The following is an 18,246-nucleotide window of genomic DNA, read 5'->3' as shown; positions in this document are numbered from 1 at the left end:
CTCTGCTTCCATTAGCATCATTTGGCTAAGAAGGCTCTTTCTTTTCCTAGCATTAGAACTGTGTGTTTCACTTCTATGGTATCAAAATACCTCACCAAGCTTTTTCATCCCTGCTAACATCAGCTCCTATATCCATTCCCTGTGTGTTATTAGTTACAGTGATTTTCTCTGATTATTGCAGTCACTGCTCAGTAGCTCAGGTTAACAAAGTCAGCTCATCCTGGTCACACTGCAGTCCAACAAGGCTGGAACATTCCCCTTTGCACTGCACACTGCTATTCTGGCAAACCATTCAAGGTGAGATGAACACAATCAACTGTCCACAGCCTCTCTCAGCCCAAAGCAGCCAGCAACAAGGTTTATTGATCTGGGGGTTTTGTTTCAGTTCTTTTAGACTGTGCTCTGCATCAACTGGCAACAGTTTAGAGACTTTGAGAGCTCAGGGGCAGAACACAGCAAATGGAAGAACAAATTAAGCCCAAATGGTTCTAACAGACTCAGCACAGGCTCCCTCCTCTATCCTCAGACTAGGCAGGTCCCTCCTCCTCCTTTCACAGGTCAGTTGAGATCTGTTAAGAGAAACTGCCTGTGCAGTAGGTGTTGATCACCTTTGGACCATTGTTCCGTGCATTACCTGGTGCCTCCAAAGCCAAACAACCCCTCCTGCTGCCCTGGAGAGAGACTGGAGCACCCCTGCTGCAAGCTGAGCCTTTCTGAGCCTGCTGACAGGCACACGTGGCAAATGCCCCGGCAGCCTGGAGGTGTGGCTGCAGAAAAGCCCCCTGGAAACCCCCACACACAGCCAGAGCCACAGAACCCCAACACTCAGGGGAAAGCACCCTGGACCACATGAGAGACCCACAAGACTAAATCACTCCTGGCACCTCTGAATAATTTCTTCTCACCCTAAGTCAGATGAATTTAAATTAGAATAAACCCTTCCTTACACTTTCTAATCAGCTAAATTAAAAATGACCATTTGAATCAGCTGATGGCTGCTGATGTCTGTCAGGTGATGAAGATGCCACTGAGCAATGGAGTCTTGAGTTCTGAAAATGTTTGTAGATGAGACCAACCCAGCTGTACCCTGAGTACATGAACATACTGTCAGATGCATTTTAGCTGCCTGGATACTGCAAAATTTAAGTCTTAACATTCAGCACAGTGATTTATTTTGGAGTATTTCAGGCTATCAGCTGCAGTTTTGGAGCTACACCAAGTCAGTGCAATGGACAGAAGCTGGGAAGTCCCTGATTCCCAATGGGAGATGAGAACTAGTTCAGTCACTTGCTGGCCTTGAGCACATTTGTTTTCTTTCCACAGGTTCTCCCAGCCCGACTGTACCAACGTTTTTTCTTCTCCTCTGATTCATTCCCTGGCAAATCACTGCTGGCAAAGCACATTAACAGTGGCTTCCCTCTGAGGGAGGAGGATTTCCCAGAAATATCACCACAAGACTGACAGTTCTTAGACAAATATGCCAATCTAAACCTGTACTTTGGACAGGTTTTGCTTCTGAAAGACACCCTGCTGTTTTTCCCTGATTAAATTGTGCATGGCCCTTGAAACAGAGCCATTCTTTTATGGCATCTGCACTTCCATTTCCTAGAACAGGCCACCTCCCTGACCTGCAGCTTCTGTCCCTTCAACTTCACTCAAGTTATGGGGATATAAACCAATCCTGATGGGCCTTCCTGTGGTGCCAACAACCTTTGTTACTCAAGCAGAATTAAGGCTTGAAAGAAAAAAAAAAAGCTAAAAAATTTCCTCATACATCAACTAAAATCCAAGCCAAAAATACAAATAGTTTGTTATAAACCCACTGTTTAGAAACCCTTTCCCCCAAAAGTGTGCTGTGCTGAAACATTTCATTAAATCTTCTGCACTTTAAACTGATGAGATTATTCTTTCAAAGCCTCACTATGTGATTAATTCTAACATTTGTTCTGTAGGGAGACACATAAGATTATTTATTTGTGATAAATGAATTAATCCAGCAAGCAGGAGCTGAATATTCTGTCCCATCTTCCTGCTGGGAGAGTTGTGCAGACAAGAGCCAAGCAATGCCCTGGAAAGGTGAAAGATGAATCCCTGGCTCAGGAGTTCCCTGGAGGACAACAGATCAATGAAGTCATGTCATGTTTTCAGTTCCACTTGCTCAGCCTCATGCAGGTACTGACACAGTGGCTGCCTCATTGTGTCTTTGTTTCAGCTGCTGAGAAATGGCAAAATGCAGGCCCAGGGTGAAGCTCTCAGGCCAGACCCAGAGAGGAGACCCAGCCTGACCCTACAGAGCAGCCAAGCTCAGAGCAGAAACTCTGCTCCTCCAAAGAACCTTGGGGGGACTTGAGAAAATTCTAAGGAGTAACACATTAGCTGGGAAAATTCCTTAAAATAGGAGTTATGTTGTTATTGAGCAATTTACATGGAAAAAACCAAAGTGTGTACTGAAAAATATTCACTCAGTCAACACAGCAAATAGTACATGAAAAGAAATCCTGGGCTTGGGGAACTGATCTGTGTGGATTCTCTTCTTCTTCTATTTATGCACTAAATTTGCCTTCTAAATATGGAAATGTTAAAAAAACCTTTTGAAACAGAAGTCACAAGCTTCAACCAATCTTATTTCAGTTTAGAGGCCAGCAGATCCATGAAATGCTTATCTGCAAATTTATGGCATCTATTGTGGACCCCACAAGAAATAAACAAAAAACCACCAAAGATAACTCCCAGCTAGCACTCCTGTGTTTGTACACTGGAAATTAAGAACCACACTTTAATTACTTAATCCTACAGAAAAGACAAAATAGCAGAAATTCTTTTCCAACACAGCCACACTACCAAATTTAAATGAATGATCAACTCCAGAAGCAAAAGTGACACCAGGTGGGACACCTAAGAAAAGTCCCATATTAGCACTGAATTCCTACATTTGTGTCATCTTCCTGCAGGGTACAGAGGCTTCTGAGAGTTGGAAAGAACAAATGTAAGCTGCTGACCATTCAGTCATTTGCCTAAAGAGTAAATTCTTCTAATTTCTGAAAGCAAAATACCAGATCACCAAAGAACCCCTGGGAATGCTCTCAGCCCAGAGCCACCAGTCCCTTGGTCATTTATCCTCCCTGCCACTGTCCCATGCTGCCACCACATCTGGCACACCCACTGGCACTGCCTCCTGCCAGTCTGTCTCCTCATTTCTGCTCTTCCTTAACAATCTCTGCTATGATGAAATCTTCATATCCAAAAGAATCAGTTCAGGTCTAAAAGCTGATCCATTCCTTAACAATCATTCATTTTCTCCTGCTATCCCAATCACCTTGCCCCCTTTTTGTTCTTTAAGTCCCACTGGAAGTCTGGTCCTCTGATTTAGGAGAAAATAATTGTAAGAGGAAAGTTCTCAGGAACAGAGAATAACTGTCAGTGTCACTGTCACTGAAATGAGAATCCCAAACTAACAAACTACTTTAACTGATGGCATTTCCAGAGAAAGGAGCAAAATACAGATGGGGGAAAGCAAAAAATGTGAAATATGCCTATTGAGGAGCAGAGCTGGGTGCCTGACTGATCATAAAACATTTTAATAGCTAAGAGTCACACTAACCTAAAGAATGTCTGAGAACTTCTGGTGCAAACTGAAGTGGTTTTAATACCCAAAAATGCTGCCTGGCTTTAAGGAGGCATGAGGAGCAGTCCTTAGCACAGCTGCTGCAGAGACAGAATTCCTGGGCTCTACTTTTGGCTTCTTTCCCAAGACCACCAAACATCCCCCACACAAAAGCAAGATTGTTTCAAACTGAAACAACACTACCACATTCTTCAGCACTGCTGCAGGAACCTTTGCTAACAGAAAAGTCAGGGCATCATGTCATTTATGTATCCTGAATTAAAAGAAAAGAAAAGCTTTAGGTGAAAACACACTTTGTGCAACATAAAGAAACACAGTGCTGTTATTGACATATTTTGAAGTTATTGCCATTGTACAGACTCAGTCAACAGCAATAATCCTATCAGCCACAAACAGCATCAAACAGAAAAAAATGAGCATGTTACCTCCATGTCATACATGGGGGGGCCCAGGATATCCTTCAGAGCATGGAAATCAATTAAAATTGGCATTTCAGGTGGCAGAGCCAGGTCAGCTGTGTCACTGATGGATTCTGGTTTGGCATCTTCTGTGACATGTTCTTTGCAATCTAAGGGAAGAAAATCTAATTTAGCATTTGTAATAGTCTTTCCTAGACAGAGGAATTTTTTAAAAATGGTGACAGAGAAAAATAAAACACACAATGAAATGCTCAATAAGTTCAGGAAAATGTGCTCAAACCATCTCTCACAAAACCTTGTCAAATTAAAGATAATATAGCATGAAATGTAATTATTAAGCCTAAATATGTTCTAAGTGTTCATCAAAGATAAAATTAAATCTAAAGCACTGACAGAGATGTAACTCATCAGCTTAAGTGCATTTTAAACTAATTCAAATAGCAAAACACATTAGGCTCATTTAAGACTTTACATTTTTCAGTACATTTGTGCAGAAAAGCAGTATTTCACAGAATCACAACAGTTTGGGTTGTAAAGGACCTTAAAGCTGATCTTGCTTTAGGGTCTTGCAGGGCACCTTCCACCATGCCAGGTTGCTCAGAGCCCTGTCCAAGCTGGCCTTGGACACTGCCAGGGATGGGGCAGCCTCAGCCTCTCTGGGAGCCTGTGCAAGGCCTGCCCACCCTCCCAGGAAGGGTTAATTCCTGCAGGAGGGATCAGGTGCAGGGTGGTGTAACAGAGAATGTGCAGCTGAACAGTTCTGGGGGCAGCTCTGACAGGGCAGGAACTCCTGTCCTCTCCTGAGTGCTTCCAGCTGTGCCCCAGCACAGAGCCCCTGCAGGGCAGCCCCTGCAGCACAGGCTCTGATGGGACATTTCCCACCTTGGTTTTTGTCTCCTAGGACTTTTAAGGCTTTCTCAGTCATAGAAGGGCTTGGGTTGGAAGGGACCCCTAGAGATCATCAGCCCAAGTCCCCACCACACACAGGGACACCTTCCACCTACTCAGGCTGCTTAACTCACAAAACTGACATCTCCTGTCTGTTCAACAGCAGCTCAGAACACAACACCTACAGGCCTTGTGCAGTGAAAAATCTCCAATTTGGTGTAATGGCCTGTGGCTTTTGTCTTGAAATACTGCACACACTGAGGGCTCTGTTCTTTCCTTTGTTGAAGGAGATATTGCTAAGGTGCCATGCTCAATAACCAGCAGCAGCAAAAAATTCCTCCAAGGTCCAATTACCAGACATTTTCAGCAACACCTCCAGGCATGATATACTCTTGAGGAAGGGCTATAAACCCCCAGCAGCCTGACACTTCTGAATGCAATATACTCAAGTGTGACCCAGGAGGGACCAACAATTACAGCAGCAGTTATGGGTTCAGCAAGGGGCTCCTCCCTTCCTTCACTCACAGCAGGAGTGGATCTCTTACCTGTACAGTGGCTTCCTTAGCAGAACTGCCTTCAAATCTCTGTCTTCTCTTTTTATACAGAAATGAACTATAGTGTTCACAGGGAATGCCCCATGGAAGGGAAGAATGATGAGGACTCTATTGGTATCAGAAGGCTAATTAATTACTTTATTATACTATATTATTCTATACTGTATTACATTGCATCTAAACTGAATCTGCCAAGCACTCAACTCTGCACACACTGCACAGCATCTTGTGACTGTCAGCCCACAGTCCTCACACACACACACACCTGGCCCTGACAGGCCAGGAAACAAAACACCATCACTGTGGGTAAACAATCTCCATATTGCATTCTACTTTGGACAAACACAGGCACAGCAAATGAGATAAGAATTGTGTTTTCTTTCTCTCAGGTTCAGAGAATGTGAAATCCAGAAATATTCTTGGGAAGAACTGTGCCTTGCTTTTCTCTGTGAAGAGAAATGTGGTGCCAGTGAACTGCAATGGGAACCACGTGAATGCCAGAGCCTCACCCAGCCTGCAGAGGAGCTGTTTGCAAGGCTGAGCTCCAGAACTGGCAGCCCCTGGCAGGGCCTGACACTGCACAGTCCCCAGGAACTGGGAGCAGAGGCACAATGCAAGCAGGGAATCATTTCCCCACACATCTGATCCAGGTGCAAGAGGCTTATCAGCATTTCTCAAGAGCCCTGAGCAGTGTTTCAGTGAAACATCTCAGAGAAATGAAGAATGCTTGGACAATGCAGCTGTTGCTGAGGCTCTGTGGCTCTCTCAGGGCACTGCTCCCTGCCTGGGGCTGTCCTGCACACACAGAGTGAGGACTGTTGTTCCCAGCCCAACACACAGCTGAAGTCTGCATTACACAGCAGTGTACACTGAGCTTCAGGACTCCTGCACCAGATTCTGGATCCAAATATGGGTTGTTTACTTTCTTTGACTCTTTCTAATTTTAGTTTGAAAAGGAGCTTTCTGGTTCTTCCTCTGCACATCAATGCATGCACAGTAACTGAAGATCCAAGAGTCCAAACAAGTAGAGAAAACCACAAATCACTGATCTGATCTATTTACCATAACATCAAGAGGTGGTCAGTGGTGCAGCAGCAATTCTCAGAACAGATGAATGAGGATGTCTCCTTTCACAAGATCCAAATTTTCCTGTTATTAATCCTGTACATAAAGACCTTTTCACAGATAATTTTGTGACTGTGCAATTCTCACTAATGCCTTAACAGAGCATCAAGGGAAACACTGCACATCACCATTAACATGAGAGCACCTCAGCTTTCATTCAGGACTCCCATCTAACAGTTCCTACCCAACAGCCACTAATCTTCATGGTCCAACTCACTGCTCCATGGCTGAATCCCATTCCTCTGCTGCAAACACTGCCCCAGTCACATGCCTCCTGTTGTTCCAGCATGTCTCTCTGCTTTTGTTAAACTGCTATTTTTGTACATAATAAATTCAAAGACATAAATACTGGCAAGTCTAGGAAGCTTGACCCTGCATGCTATTCTTGCAATTCAGACTGCAATTTCAACTCTATTTGATAATCTGAGATGCAATCCATATTTCAAAACAAAACTTGAGTTTAAAACCAGCTGCTTTTGTTTTATACCAAGATTTTACTGCCAAACAAACACAAATGTATTTATTTCACCTAGCTCTGTATTACAGCAGAAGAGACAAACTCCTCATAAACAAATCAGGGAAGTTGAGGCCACCTGATTAAAGGAATCAAACTCTTTTCTTTATCTGATCTAATGAGTAGATCCCATTTTATGATCTGTAACAGTAACAAACTCCAGACTTTTTAGAGAAATGTTAAACTAAATTCTGTCACTATCTAATTTTCTGTAAAAGCAGTGATGTCTAAAATGTAATTACAAACTCTAACTTTTTCTTTGAAGGAAAAAGCCATCTCCCTTTATCATCTTTACACAGGTGCTGACTATGAGGAATCTATGCAGACAAAGTAATTAAGATTTCCACTAACAATGACAAATTGTGTTCCTTACCTTCCCCAGACTAACAGCCATAAACCACAGCACAAGCTAAATGGCATATTTATCTAAAACAAGACACTTAAATTCAGCTTTCCAGAAACAGAACTTCTCATTAGGACAGCAGCTTAATCATCTTACAGCTTGAGACAAGTTGGCAAAATAAACTGAAAGGTCAAAAAGTGCCCTCAGCAGAGCTCCAAAGTGCACTGGAGGAACCACCTGCTGCTCTGCTGTTACATGTCTGCTTACACAAAAGCAGCATGGTATTGAGTTATTTTACCATTTAAAATTGTAATACTAAAAATAAACAACACATAACCCGCCCCAAGTAACCAAAAATAAGTTCAAAAAACAACCAACCAAAAAAAAGATTGTTTGTAAAATTTTCCAAGCAGAATCTGCAGCTACTCAAAGATCACAATGTTCTTCAGGAATTGTCTTTGCAAGTTCCCAAAATAAAACAAAGTCTCACATGTAAATAACAGATTTGTAAGAAAATGGACTCCTAAAAAAACATACTGACAATGAACTACTAAATGTAATTAAAGATTTAATGTTAATAGACATTTCATGGCACAAAGATTTAAAAAAATAAGACTGCTACCTTCTACAGATGTAATGAAAATGAGAGAATACACAAGTCTAAAACCTCCTCAACATGTAGGAATTTCTCATCTCCTCACAGAACAGATTTAAATTAAGCACTGGCAACACAAGTCTTAAACCCAAAGACTTCTAGCCACACTTACTGACCAAGATAGAAAAAGAGAAGCCTAACATTTTAAAGTAGTTTTTAACACAACACTGATTTGCTGGATTGTTACAGAGATATAAAAAAGAGCATCACCATGATGGACAAGGTTTCAAGTCTGTGGGCAATTAAAAGGATAATAACATTCTTTCTTTCTCATCTGACTTAGCAGCAGATGCTTCAGCACACAACAGACTCAGAATTCTTTTAGCCCCTCCAAAGTAAAAACCCCCCAAAACTGCATTCAGGTAGAGAAGGATGGGATTGCCTCTGCTGACATTCAACAGTTCACATTCAAAGCCAGCCATAACATGAAACTGCTCCCTAAAAGCAACATTCCACTGTCAAACTTCAATCTTATGCACCAAACTTTTAGGAACTGTTTCTTTAGGCAGGGAACAATTTCCTGGGACCCTAATCCTGTTTGCAGTTACTTACATGCTTAAATTTAATGCTATGTGCATTTCTCCCCACAGCACCAGAAAAGTTCTCTTTCCACAAAATAATTGCATTCCATCATTAGTGACCTACAATAACAATGTGCACTTGAAACACTTGAAGGTGAGGTGCTCATGCAGGAATATTTAGATAAGTTAACATGGAAAAAATAACACTTTAAAAACTAATTTGTACTGAAGCCAAACTTCTCAGGACACTTTTTGTCTTTTTGACTTCCTACAGAGAAGTCATTCCAAGCCATTTTCAGAAATTTCAGAAAAAGGCCCTCACTGCAGAGCTGGAAGCTCTGTAAGGTCAGCAGAGCTCAGACCTGAGTACCTGCAGTCACTCCACCCTGGACTGAGGCTCAGCAGATTTCATGTGGCAGTTCACATTGACCACTACAGTCTAACTTGCATTTAATTTCAAACCAAGTGTTTCATCCACAAGGAGTGTAACAAACTGCTCTGTATTGCTGGGTTATGGAAATATTTGAGTATGTTTAAAGCCTTGGATTCAACATAAATACAATCCTCATGTCATCTCTTTTAGTTATGAAATATTACCTGTCCTAAATCTCCCTCTGGGTCTGAATTAGACAAATTGTTTTTTACTCTGGGTTTCAAATGCTGTATCATGATCTGATGCCTTAGTGCACAGTTGCTGCATTGTATTCTCAAGGCAGTTGCACTAAAATAGGAAAGAGAGTTTCACATATTTTTGTGACTTCTAGAATTTCTAGTAGTGTCAAAAGACTCAAGGAGTGTCCCATAAATCTGAGCCAGTGTTTCAGTGAAATTTCAGCCAGCACTGCTGTGCACAGGGACAACTCCCCAGAGAGCTCTGAAAAACGCTGCAGTTCCCTGTGCACACTCAACAACTGACACAAACCAACATCCCTGCACTCCCCAACCTCTCCAGAGAGCTCAGCAGTCACAGGAGCAAGGGAGGCACTCCAAGCTGCCCCTGCATTTCAGGGGTGCATTTCTGGAAGTGCTGAACCCAGGCTGAGAGAGCCCCCAGCTGTGCAGGGCAGTGCCCTCCCTTCCCAGAGCCCACTGCCACACAGGGGCAGAACCCTCACCTTTACACAGCCCTGACAGCAGCTGCTCTCCCTGCAGGTAACACCTGACTGAATCAATGCAACGCTGCAAAGCCTGGGATTCTACCACCTAGTGTCCTGAACGCTAACTACAACCCCCGGCAGAGGCACTCAGCTGAACAAACACATCACCATGGGAGGATTTGGCCGTGCTCTGGCTCAGGAATAAATTCTGTTTTAGCAGGCAAAGCAAGCCTGCATCTGCCCTCTTCTAGTCACAGCTCAAGGCACACCAATGCACTAACTGCAGAGTGTCAGTCACATCAGCAACACACAAATGCAGGAAGCAAAAATGACTTCTAGGAATTTTTAGAGAGATAAAGAAAAAAAATTCCAGAAATTATTCTAAATGAAGCTATTAAGGGATGAGAACTTGATTAACTAATCTTCCAGAGTCATTCATTATATGAAATAAAAATTCATCATCATGATGCAGAACTGCACAAATGTCCACTAATCAACAGGAGGAAAAAAGGCCAAAGAAATCAATTTAGACTACAAGTCCCATTATTTGCATCAACTTGCAAGTATCTGGAGATATTTACAAGCTTTGTTTTGAACACTTAGTTGTTTCCAACCTACGGAATGAAAATAAAAATATTTTTTAAAAGGCTCCTACTCTCGTATACTCCCAGCAAATGACACACTGTAAAAACACACCAGGGTGTAAGCACAGTGTGAGTACAAAATAAAACCCACTCTGCAGATTGCACCATTCTGTGCAAAGTTTCACTGCAGAGATACCTGTCCCTCAGACTGCCTTTTATTAATACAGCTTTTTCTTATGGACAGTTTTCACTTCAGAAGTACAAGGCAACTCTTCACAGCTCATTTCTTTCTTAACTCCAAACTGGGTCAATCAAAAATGCCAGCATTTTGCTCCCTTCTGAAGCACTGGGGCTGCTATTTTCACTTAGCTTTGGTAAGTTGCAAGTCCAGAACTAATTTTAACAGTGTATAATTTTAACAGTGTAAATACCTCAGTTGCAAGCACAGTGCTAATTTTAACATGGTAAATAACTCTCTCACTGGATTGAGATGTCTAATACAGTTCCTTTTTGTTACTTGCCTTAATAATAAAGTGTTTCTTCTTACAGTACCATGAGTTGTGCTCTAAACTTACCTCTTGTCTATTTTACCAGAATGCTGAAGAGCAGAACATCTCTTTTTATTCAGCAGCTGCATTAGACTCTGAAGCACATTTCAGACACAGCTACCTACTTTGCAAATATGACTTGTCAAAGTTACCACCCAGAAGGTGCAGCAGCCAGGACACCTGGCACTGCCTGGTGCTGCTGAGCTGGGCCAGCACAGCCCAAGGCTCAGCACTCACAATCACAGAAACATCAACAAATCAGTGTTTGACTTCAAAGTCCATCAGAGCACAGAAGGTACAGAACACACACACAATACTGAAAGGAAAGCATTGGTAGATGTCTTAAAAGCTCTGCCTTTTAGTGTAGATGGGATGATTTAAACTGCAGGATGGCCCATGGATTCAGTACTGCTGCTGTGAGAGCTCACTGCCTTCAAGCCAAACACTCAGAGAAAACCAAGCTGAACCTGCTTCAGCAAACACTGCCAAACTCAATGTTCTTACATTACAGTTGTCACAGACATTACAGTGATCCTAGAACACTCAACTCACTTCATCCTTCCCTCTCCTATTTCCAGACTAGAAAGAGACCTGCCTTTACTGGTGAATCAGTTACCTGGGTATTTTTGCTGTTTGAGAGTTTTGTGTTTAGTTTTCTTTCAGTCTGTTTGATGACTGGAAATGATAAAACACTGTCTGTACACATGGGAAACAAGAGCAGACTAACTGTGGCTGAGAAGTTACCAAAGCTTTGAGAGACTTTGAATAAGCATGGTCTTAATTGGCACATAAAACAATTCTAATTTCAGAATCCTTCATGTAGACAATTTTTTTAGTGTACAACCAAATAACCAGATTGAGTTCTGAGCTAGTAGGAACTACAGCCATGCTTAGAGAAGAAGTGAAAGATTTGCATTAAAAAACCTAGGAAGACATACACAAATCATAGCTGCATCCCTAAGACAGATGCACTGAACTCGTCAATCACCTAACTCAGCAGGCTGAAACTACTCAAATTATGTCCTAAGTCATAATTCAGCACTAAAACTGTACATAAGAATATTGTCACACTATCTGCCAGGCTTTTGAAAACAAGAGTCCTTAAAGAAGAATAAAACAGGAGAAAAAGTTGCTACATTAGAAGTTCCCTTTTTAACAAAACATGCCAAAGATACACACCTTCTCCTTCCCCCAGCTCAGCACGATCTGGCTTTGCCTCTTTGTGCTGCCCTTCTGCCACCTTCACAGCCACTGCCCTGCAGATGGCTCCCAGCTTCCGATCCAGGGCCCGCACTCCCGCCTCGCGCGTGTACCTGGGGGAGAGAACAGCTGGGCTGGGCTCTGCAGGACACAGCTCTGCAAGGAACACACTCACCAAACACACAGCCACACACATGGATGGCAAATGGACCAAAACCTTGGGCTACTCCAGTACAGAGGAAAAAAAGAATTTGTTTTTATCAAAATAATTGCGGTTGCTGATAAAGTTGTAGATAAATTACTGAGTGGGAAGACATGACTGACAGCTGGTGCCAAACGTTCATGAAATGCTAACCAAAGAGCTCTTCCTGATGCACAAAAATTAAAAGGAAGAATTATTTTAAAACTTAAAATATACAGCTCACTGGAAGTTGAGGAGCTGGCCATGAAAAAACATTTTGTTTTAGTCTATGAACTAAAAGGAAGCACCAGGCAGTAACACTACACAAAACAGCCAAAATACCACTCATAAAATACTTCAATTCATTGAATCAGTACACTTTTTCCATTGGAAATGAGCTGGTTTCAAGTTCCAAAGATGTTTTGATCAATACATTTGCTGTCATGTCTAACAAAAACCCCAGTTCTAATGAATAGAAGCTATTTAAAAACCCTGTATTTTATTTTTTTAAACCTAATTCAAAATCTAAACAAATGTACCCATCAAGTCACAAGGGGAAAAAGGAAGCCTAATTTCCATTTTTTGTATGAAAATGATAGAAATATAACATGGTTCTTTAAACTACATGTTATCTGCTGCCAGGGCCATGGCTTCACACAATGCAGCCACACCAGCCTCAGGTGTCCCTGTTTATTCAGGGCCTTGGCAATTGTGTCAGCACAAGTGACTGTGAGCCACACCTGGAGAGCAGGAGCAAGGAATTGTCTACAGTTCTCTAGAGAAGGCAAGAGCTGGGGAAAGAGCAATTCCATAAGCTACCAGCTCTTGAACTGCTGAAGCTATTAAGGACAATACATATTAAGATATATTTGTATTACCACTTTATAAACTGATTTATAAAAGAAGGTATTTACACTGAAAGCAATGAACAGATTTACCTGGTAATTATGCCCAAAGTGGTTACTTGGGGAATCTGTATTTGCTGTGGAGTCAGCCCATGTAGTTCAAGCTGTTTAGGAATTAAGTGTCTATGTGCAATTTCAATTTTTTCTTCTTGTGTGTATCCTTCAAAAAAAAAAAAAAAAAGGCATTTATTTATTAATGATCTTTTTGCTTACATACTACAATATAATCAAATCTCTTATCTTTTACAAATCTTTTACAATGATTCAATTTAAGAAAAAACCTCCCCCAGCTATAATTTACAAGGCTGTTGGTATGATCCTTTGTGGCTATTCATAACTTCATGCAAACAAGAAGAGAATTTTAGTTTTTCAAAGACGTTTTTCTCCACTGGCATCTTAAAAAGATGCATCAGCCAAGTGACCATCAGAATACAAACTAATCAATGAAGGAAAATATCATTACAGAATGTATCCATGTATCACCACAGACCTGGAACTGAATTTTCCTGAGTGCTAAATGCTTTAAACTCATTTTCTTGAGTGCTAATGCAATGGTAAATATATTCTTGTGACAGAGGCATCCTGCCTTGTCCCTTTTAATGACCCCAGCCATGCACTCCAGATTCCTGGCAGGCTTTCCTTAAGGAGCTGCCTTTCATTTCAGCAAGAACACCCCAAACTTGTTTAAGGACCTGCAGCAGCCATGCAGTGAAGGCACTGCAGTGTTACCTGGCACCTGGATAACCTCCATTCTGTCCAGCAGGGCAGGTGGGATTGTGGCTGTGGTGTTGGCTGTGGCTATGAAAAGCACTTGGGACAGGTCAAAGGCTACATTTAGGTAGTGATCAGTGAAACTGTGATTTTGTTCTGGATCCAAGACCTTAACAAGAGTGAACACAAAAAAGTCACACAATTGTTTATTCAGAAGTAAATAAAATATGCACATTTTTATTATATTCCATTTGGATCTGTCCCATCTGACTTTACAGTAATGAAATACATTATGGACATCACTAAACCCTGGCCTTGCCTGGATTACTCTGTGACTACATGTCACATCACAGGTACAGCTCAAAAAGCCACTTCCTTGAGTTGTGGCTGCCCTTTTCTAGAGGTGCTGCAGCATTTCCCCAGCCATCAAGCACCTCCCCTAAGCTGCATCTCCATGACCCTTCACACATGGCAGAGTGTCCCTTGAAGGACTCACAGCAACCTTGGAAAAGCAGCCCATGTGGTCCCACAGAACAAGGAGAATTCTCCCAAGTAATCCCTGACTCCAGCCCTCACCTGCTGCTGGCAGCTCTTACTCTAAGCTTACCTCTTACTCCTACACCAGCCCATGAGACCTCCCTTGTGAGACCAAGGGGGAGAACACAGTCCCAGCCTCAGCTGCTGTCACAAAATCACCTGCCCCACTCTTTCTGCTTTGTCCAGGTTTATTACTAAAGGAGCAGTACAAGTTCTTACTGCCCACAACATGCCAGGCAAGCTCTGACCCTTGGTGAGCCTTGGCCTTCACAACACAATTGTTTTTCTTTTTGTTCCAAAACAACTGAGACAAAACTGAACAAGCACTGCAGACCAAAAACACAGTCTGACCAAGCTCAAAAATCTACTGATTACAAGTAGAGCTTCAATAACTGTGTTGTCTTCCTATTGGTTTTAGTAGAACTTATGTGTGCTAATGCAACACTTGCCTGAATTTAAGATTAGGTGATAAATATTCAATCCATATGTGGAACACAAGGGTGTTAAGATGCTGTCTTGTAGATTTTTTAACAGTGCCACAAATGGGAAGTTCATTGTACACAGCAATGTACTCCTGGCTCCTGTATCACCTGAGAACCACCTTTGCCTCACACCCCCTTGAAGTGCAGCCACACTCTTCCTTCCCACATGATGAATGATCAATGCTACACCCACACAAATAAATCTCATGTCACAAATAATGGGACCCATGCATCTCCTGAGAAACAGCACTCCACTGTCAAAATAACTTCTCTGCCTACACCCAAATGAATGCACACAACCTGAATTATAGCCAAGAACAGTGGTGATAATTAAAAAAAAACAACTGAATTTGGGGACTTGTTTGATAGTTATAAAATAAACAATTCTGAATTTTCATTACTCTTCAATTCTCCTCAGGCTTTGAAAAATGAAAAATCTTTTCAAAAAATTAATGATCAGAACAAACTTAAAAAATTCTTCTATTACAGAATGCCAGATTCACAGCTGACTTTCCTAAAAAACAGAATAAATTTGGATTCTATTTTGAAGTGCTGCACAGATGTAAGAGCAGTTACACATTTCCCTTAATAGTGAAATCTTAAAACATACTGAAGCACATGCTCCAATTCTGAGCCTAGGGCTGAACTCAGTGAATGCCATTGTGCACTGGCTCTAAGCTACTCAAAAGCTTCTCTTCAGCAAGAAGCTGCTGTCATTTACTCCCTTCTTTACAAACCAAGGCAGAGGCCTTGAAGAATCCTGACAAGCCAAGTCCACTGATACATAATTCAGTGCTGTGCCTTACCTCAGCCCAGCCCTGAACCACAGGGAGACACAACAACAGGCAGGGAATGCAAGCACAGCAGCTACAAACTGGCTTCAAAACAAGCAGGTCTATACCAAATATTAGCTTCCCACACAAAGTTTACTCTTGCAAATTTTTCTAAACTGTTTTAAATAGCTAATCCTAATTCAACTAACTTCTTTTTTTTTAATACCAATATCTCCACAGAATTCTAGTCTATCTGCTGAAGTGTTTGCAATTCCAAAGCTGCTGAAAAACAATGTATTCTAACAGACCAAATTGGCATTTTGACACATTTATTTACATGCATGTTTCTCTCTCCTTCTAGTCTGCAACTAGAAATCCTTATGAACCTGCTAAGTGCCAAGCTGGTGATGAGAATGTTATTTATGAAGATATATAAAATATTGATGCAAAAAATACCATCCAATAAAGATAATGGAAACGGTAATCCAAACCAACTCGGATTATATCTAAAAATGTGAATTATCTGAGAGTTTTTTACAAGGGCTGAAGATCCTCTGGACTCATAATTCCTTGTCATGGTAACTGTTTTTTAGAATAAGATACAAAGCAATGTCCTGCCTCTGTATTTCAAACAGACTTTCCAAAGCAAATAGAACTGTTCTTCAGTGAGGTATCTGTGCTGAAGTTCAAGCTCAAAAGTTTTCCAAGATACTCAACTAATACAGAAATATGAAGTACAAAAAGAACATTCAGTGCACAAAATATCTTGGCTAATTTATGACAGATAGCTCACATGCATACAAAGGCTTCTCTGTAACAGCCTTTTATTACCACAAAATCCAGAATAAATTCCACGAACATTTAATTGCCTGGCTATGCTCCTGGTCTAATTTCCCTGCATACAAATAGTCAGTATCAGGCACTTGGATCCATTTCTGTTTTCTTCTGGTTTTAACAGAGGTCATCTAAATTTAGACTAAAATATTCCTTTGTTAATGAACAGTAACTGGAAATGAAGACATTCTGTCTTGCTGAAGCAACAGCTCTGCAGAAGCATTAGAACTAGGCACATATGCAGCAATTAGAAAGCACCAAGCTTTGCTCCCAAGCTCACAGGGATGGCAATTTTCTTCCTGAATGTGCCTGTTGTGGACAGCAAGAATTTAACACACCTACACATTAAGGAATAAAGGATGTGCCTTTCACACTTAATGGTGGCACTTAGCAGACAGGCAGCAGTGTGAACAGCAGATGCAGCAGTTAGGTGACCACTGACTACTGTTTGCTCTCCAGCATAACCCCACCTCTGCTCCCTCCAGATGGACCTTCCAACCACACAAACCACGAGAAGCAGAAGAAAATGAAGCTGTTATGTCCAGCCATGAGACATCTGTCCATTAGAAGAGGTAAAGCACCTGCTTCGGGATGTTTAGCCAGCAGCAGTGAGATACAAAGATCTCACAGGGGAGCAGCCCAGCCATGGTTAATAGAGCAATTACTTCTCCAGATGCAACTAATGGGCAATTAGCAGGGCTTACATAAACCCTGCAGCCCAGGCAGGCAGTGGGAAGTGAACCTTATGAGGTTTAGCTGGAAAAATCCATGACAGGAGCAGAGCTGAATATCCCTGAGAATATGGTTTTAAAAGATGGAAAACAGAAACATCTCAAAGCAGTAACGAAGTACCAGAATTCCAACACAACCAATTAAACAGGTATTCATTAAATTTGTTTGCCTTCAAAAATGACACAAGAGAAAACCACAATTGTTCTCTAGTGAAGGGCAGGGAATGAAAAAAAAATTATAAACCCAGCAAAGGTTGAATAAAATTACCAATATTAATATACAGATCTAGATGATTGGAACACTCTTTCCAAGAAATCGCAAATCATTGTGTCTGCATAGCAAACAACAGCCAGCTAAATAGAAAAATTTGATTTTCAGGTATTTTTATCCATTCATTGACTAGAATTAGGACAGCTTAGTTCAAGTATCTAAAAGACAAATGACAGGAGCAGTATCAGCAAACTCAGAAACAGAAAGCATTACACTTTCAGCAAAGTGTAAATAAAATCCCTCAGAGGAATAGCACAAGGAACAATGTATTTATTACACTTCTCTGCTTGTTTTCTTTGCACTTTGAGGCCCTTCATGCACCCTAAAAAAGTGTACTACACTCTTGGTAAATGCACAGGTAAAGGACCATGACTGTCATTTTTAAAAGCCAAAGAAGTGAAGCCACGCTATTTTCTAGTACATTTCAATTACTACTAGTTCGTGTTAACATGCAAAGATCAAAACAGAGCTCTCAAACCACAGCCTGTTCATACACTGATTTTCAAAGAACTCCTTGGCCTTGTCAAAACAGTAATTTTCCACTATCTAGCAGGAAGAAAATAATGACGTTTGTAGGAAGTCAATTGACACTTCATTTGCAGAATGTCATACAGCATCCAGATGAGCTCATGACACCTTAATTTAAGTAGCATTTTTCATATTTAAATCACTGCATTAAGCACTGTCAGTCAAGAGAGTCATTAGAATGACTCTGTAGGCAAATACTATCAGAACCACTTTCACCCCC

General features: G+C 41.3%; 1 protein-coding gene across 1 annotated transcript in view; it reads right to left on the bottom strand.

The window, feature by feature from the left end:
• Positions 1-18,246, bottom strand: part of LONP2 (lon peptidase 2, peroxisomal) — a 37,041-nt gene that overhangs the window by 5,277 nt on the left and 13,518 nt on the right. The window contains exons 9-12 of the mRNA XM_058033993.1: positions 13,889-14,039; positions 13,193-13,319; positions 12,053-12,186; positions 4,051-4,193 (exon numbers count right to left, since the gene is read on the bottom strand). Of these exons, the coding sequence (XP_057889976.1) occupies positions 4,051-4,193; positions 12,053-12,186; positions 13,193-13,319; positions 13,889-14,039 (555 nt within the window). The remainder of the gene's footprint in view (positions 1-4,050; positions 4,194-12,052; positions 12,187-13,192; positions 13,320-13,888; positions 14,040-18,246) is intronic.

The sequence above is a fragment of the Melospiza georgiana genome, chromosome 14 (genome assembly GCF_028018845.1).
Source record: "Melospiza georgiana isolate bMelGeo1 chromosome 14, bMelGeo1.pri, whole genome shotgun sequence".
Classification (NCBI taxonomy): Eukaryota; Metazoa; Chordata; class Aves; order Passeriformes; family Passerellidae; genus Melospiza; species Melospiza georgiana.
The sequence above is the reverse complement of the archived record's forward strand: the minus strand, read 5'-3'. Positions and strand labels throughout refer to the sequence as shown.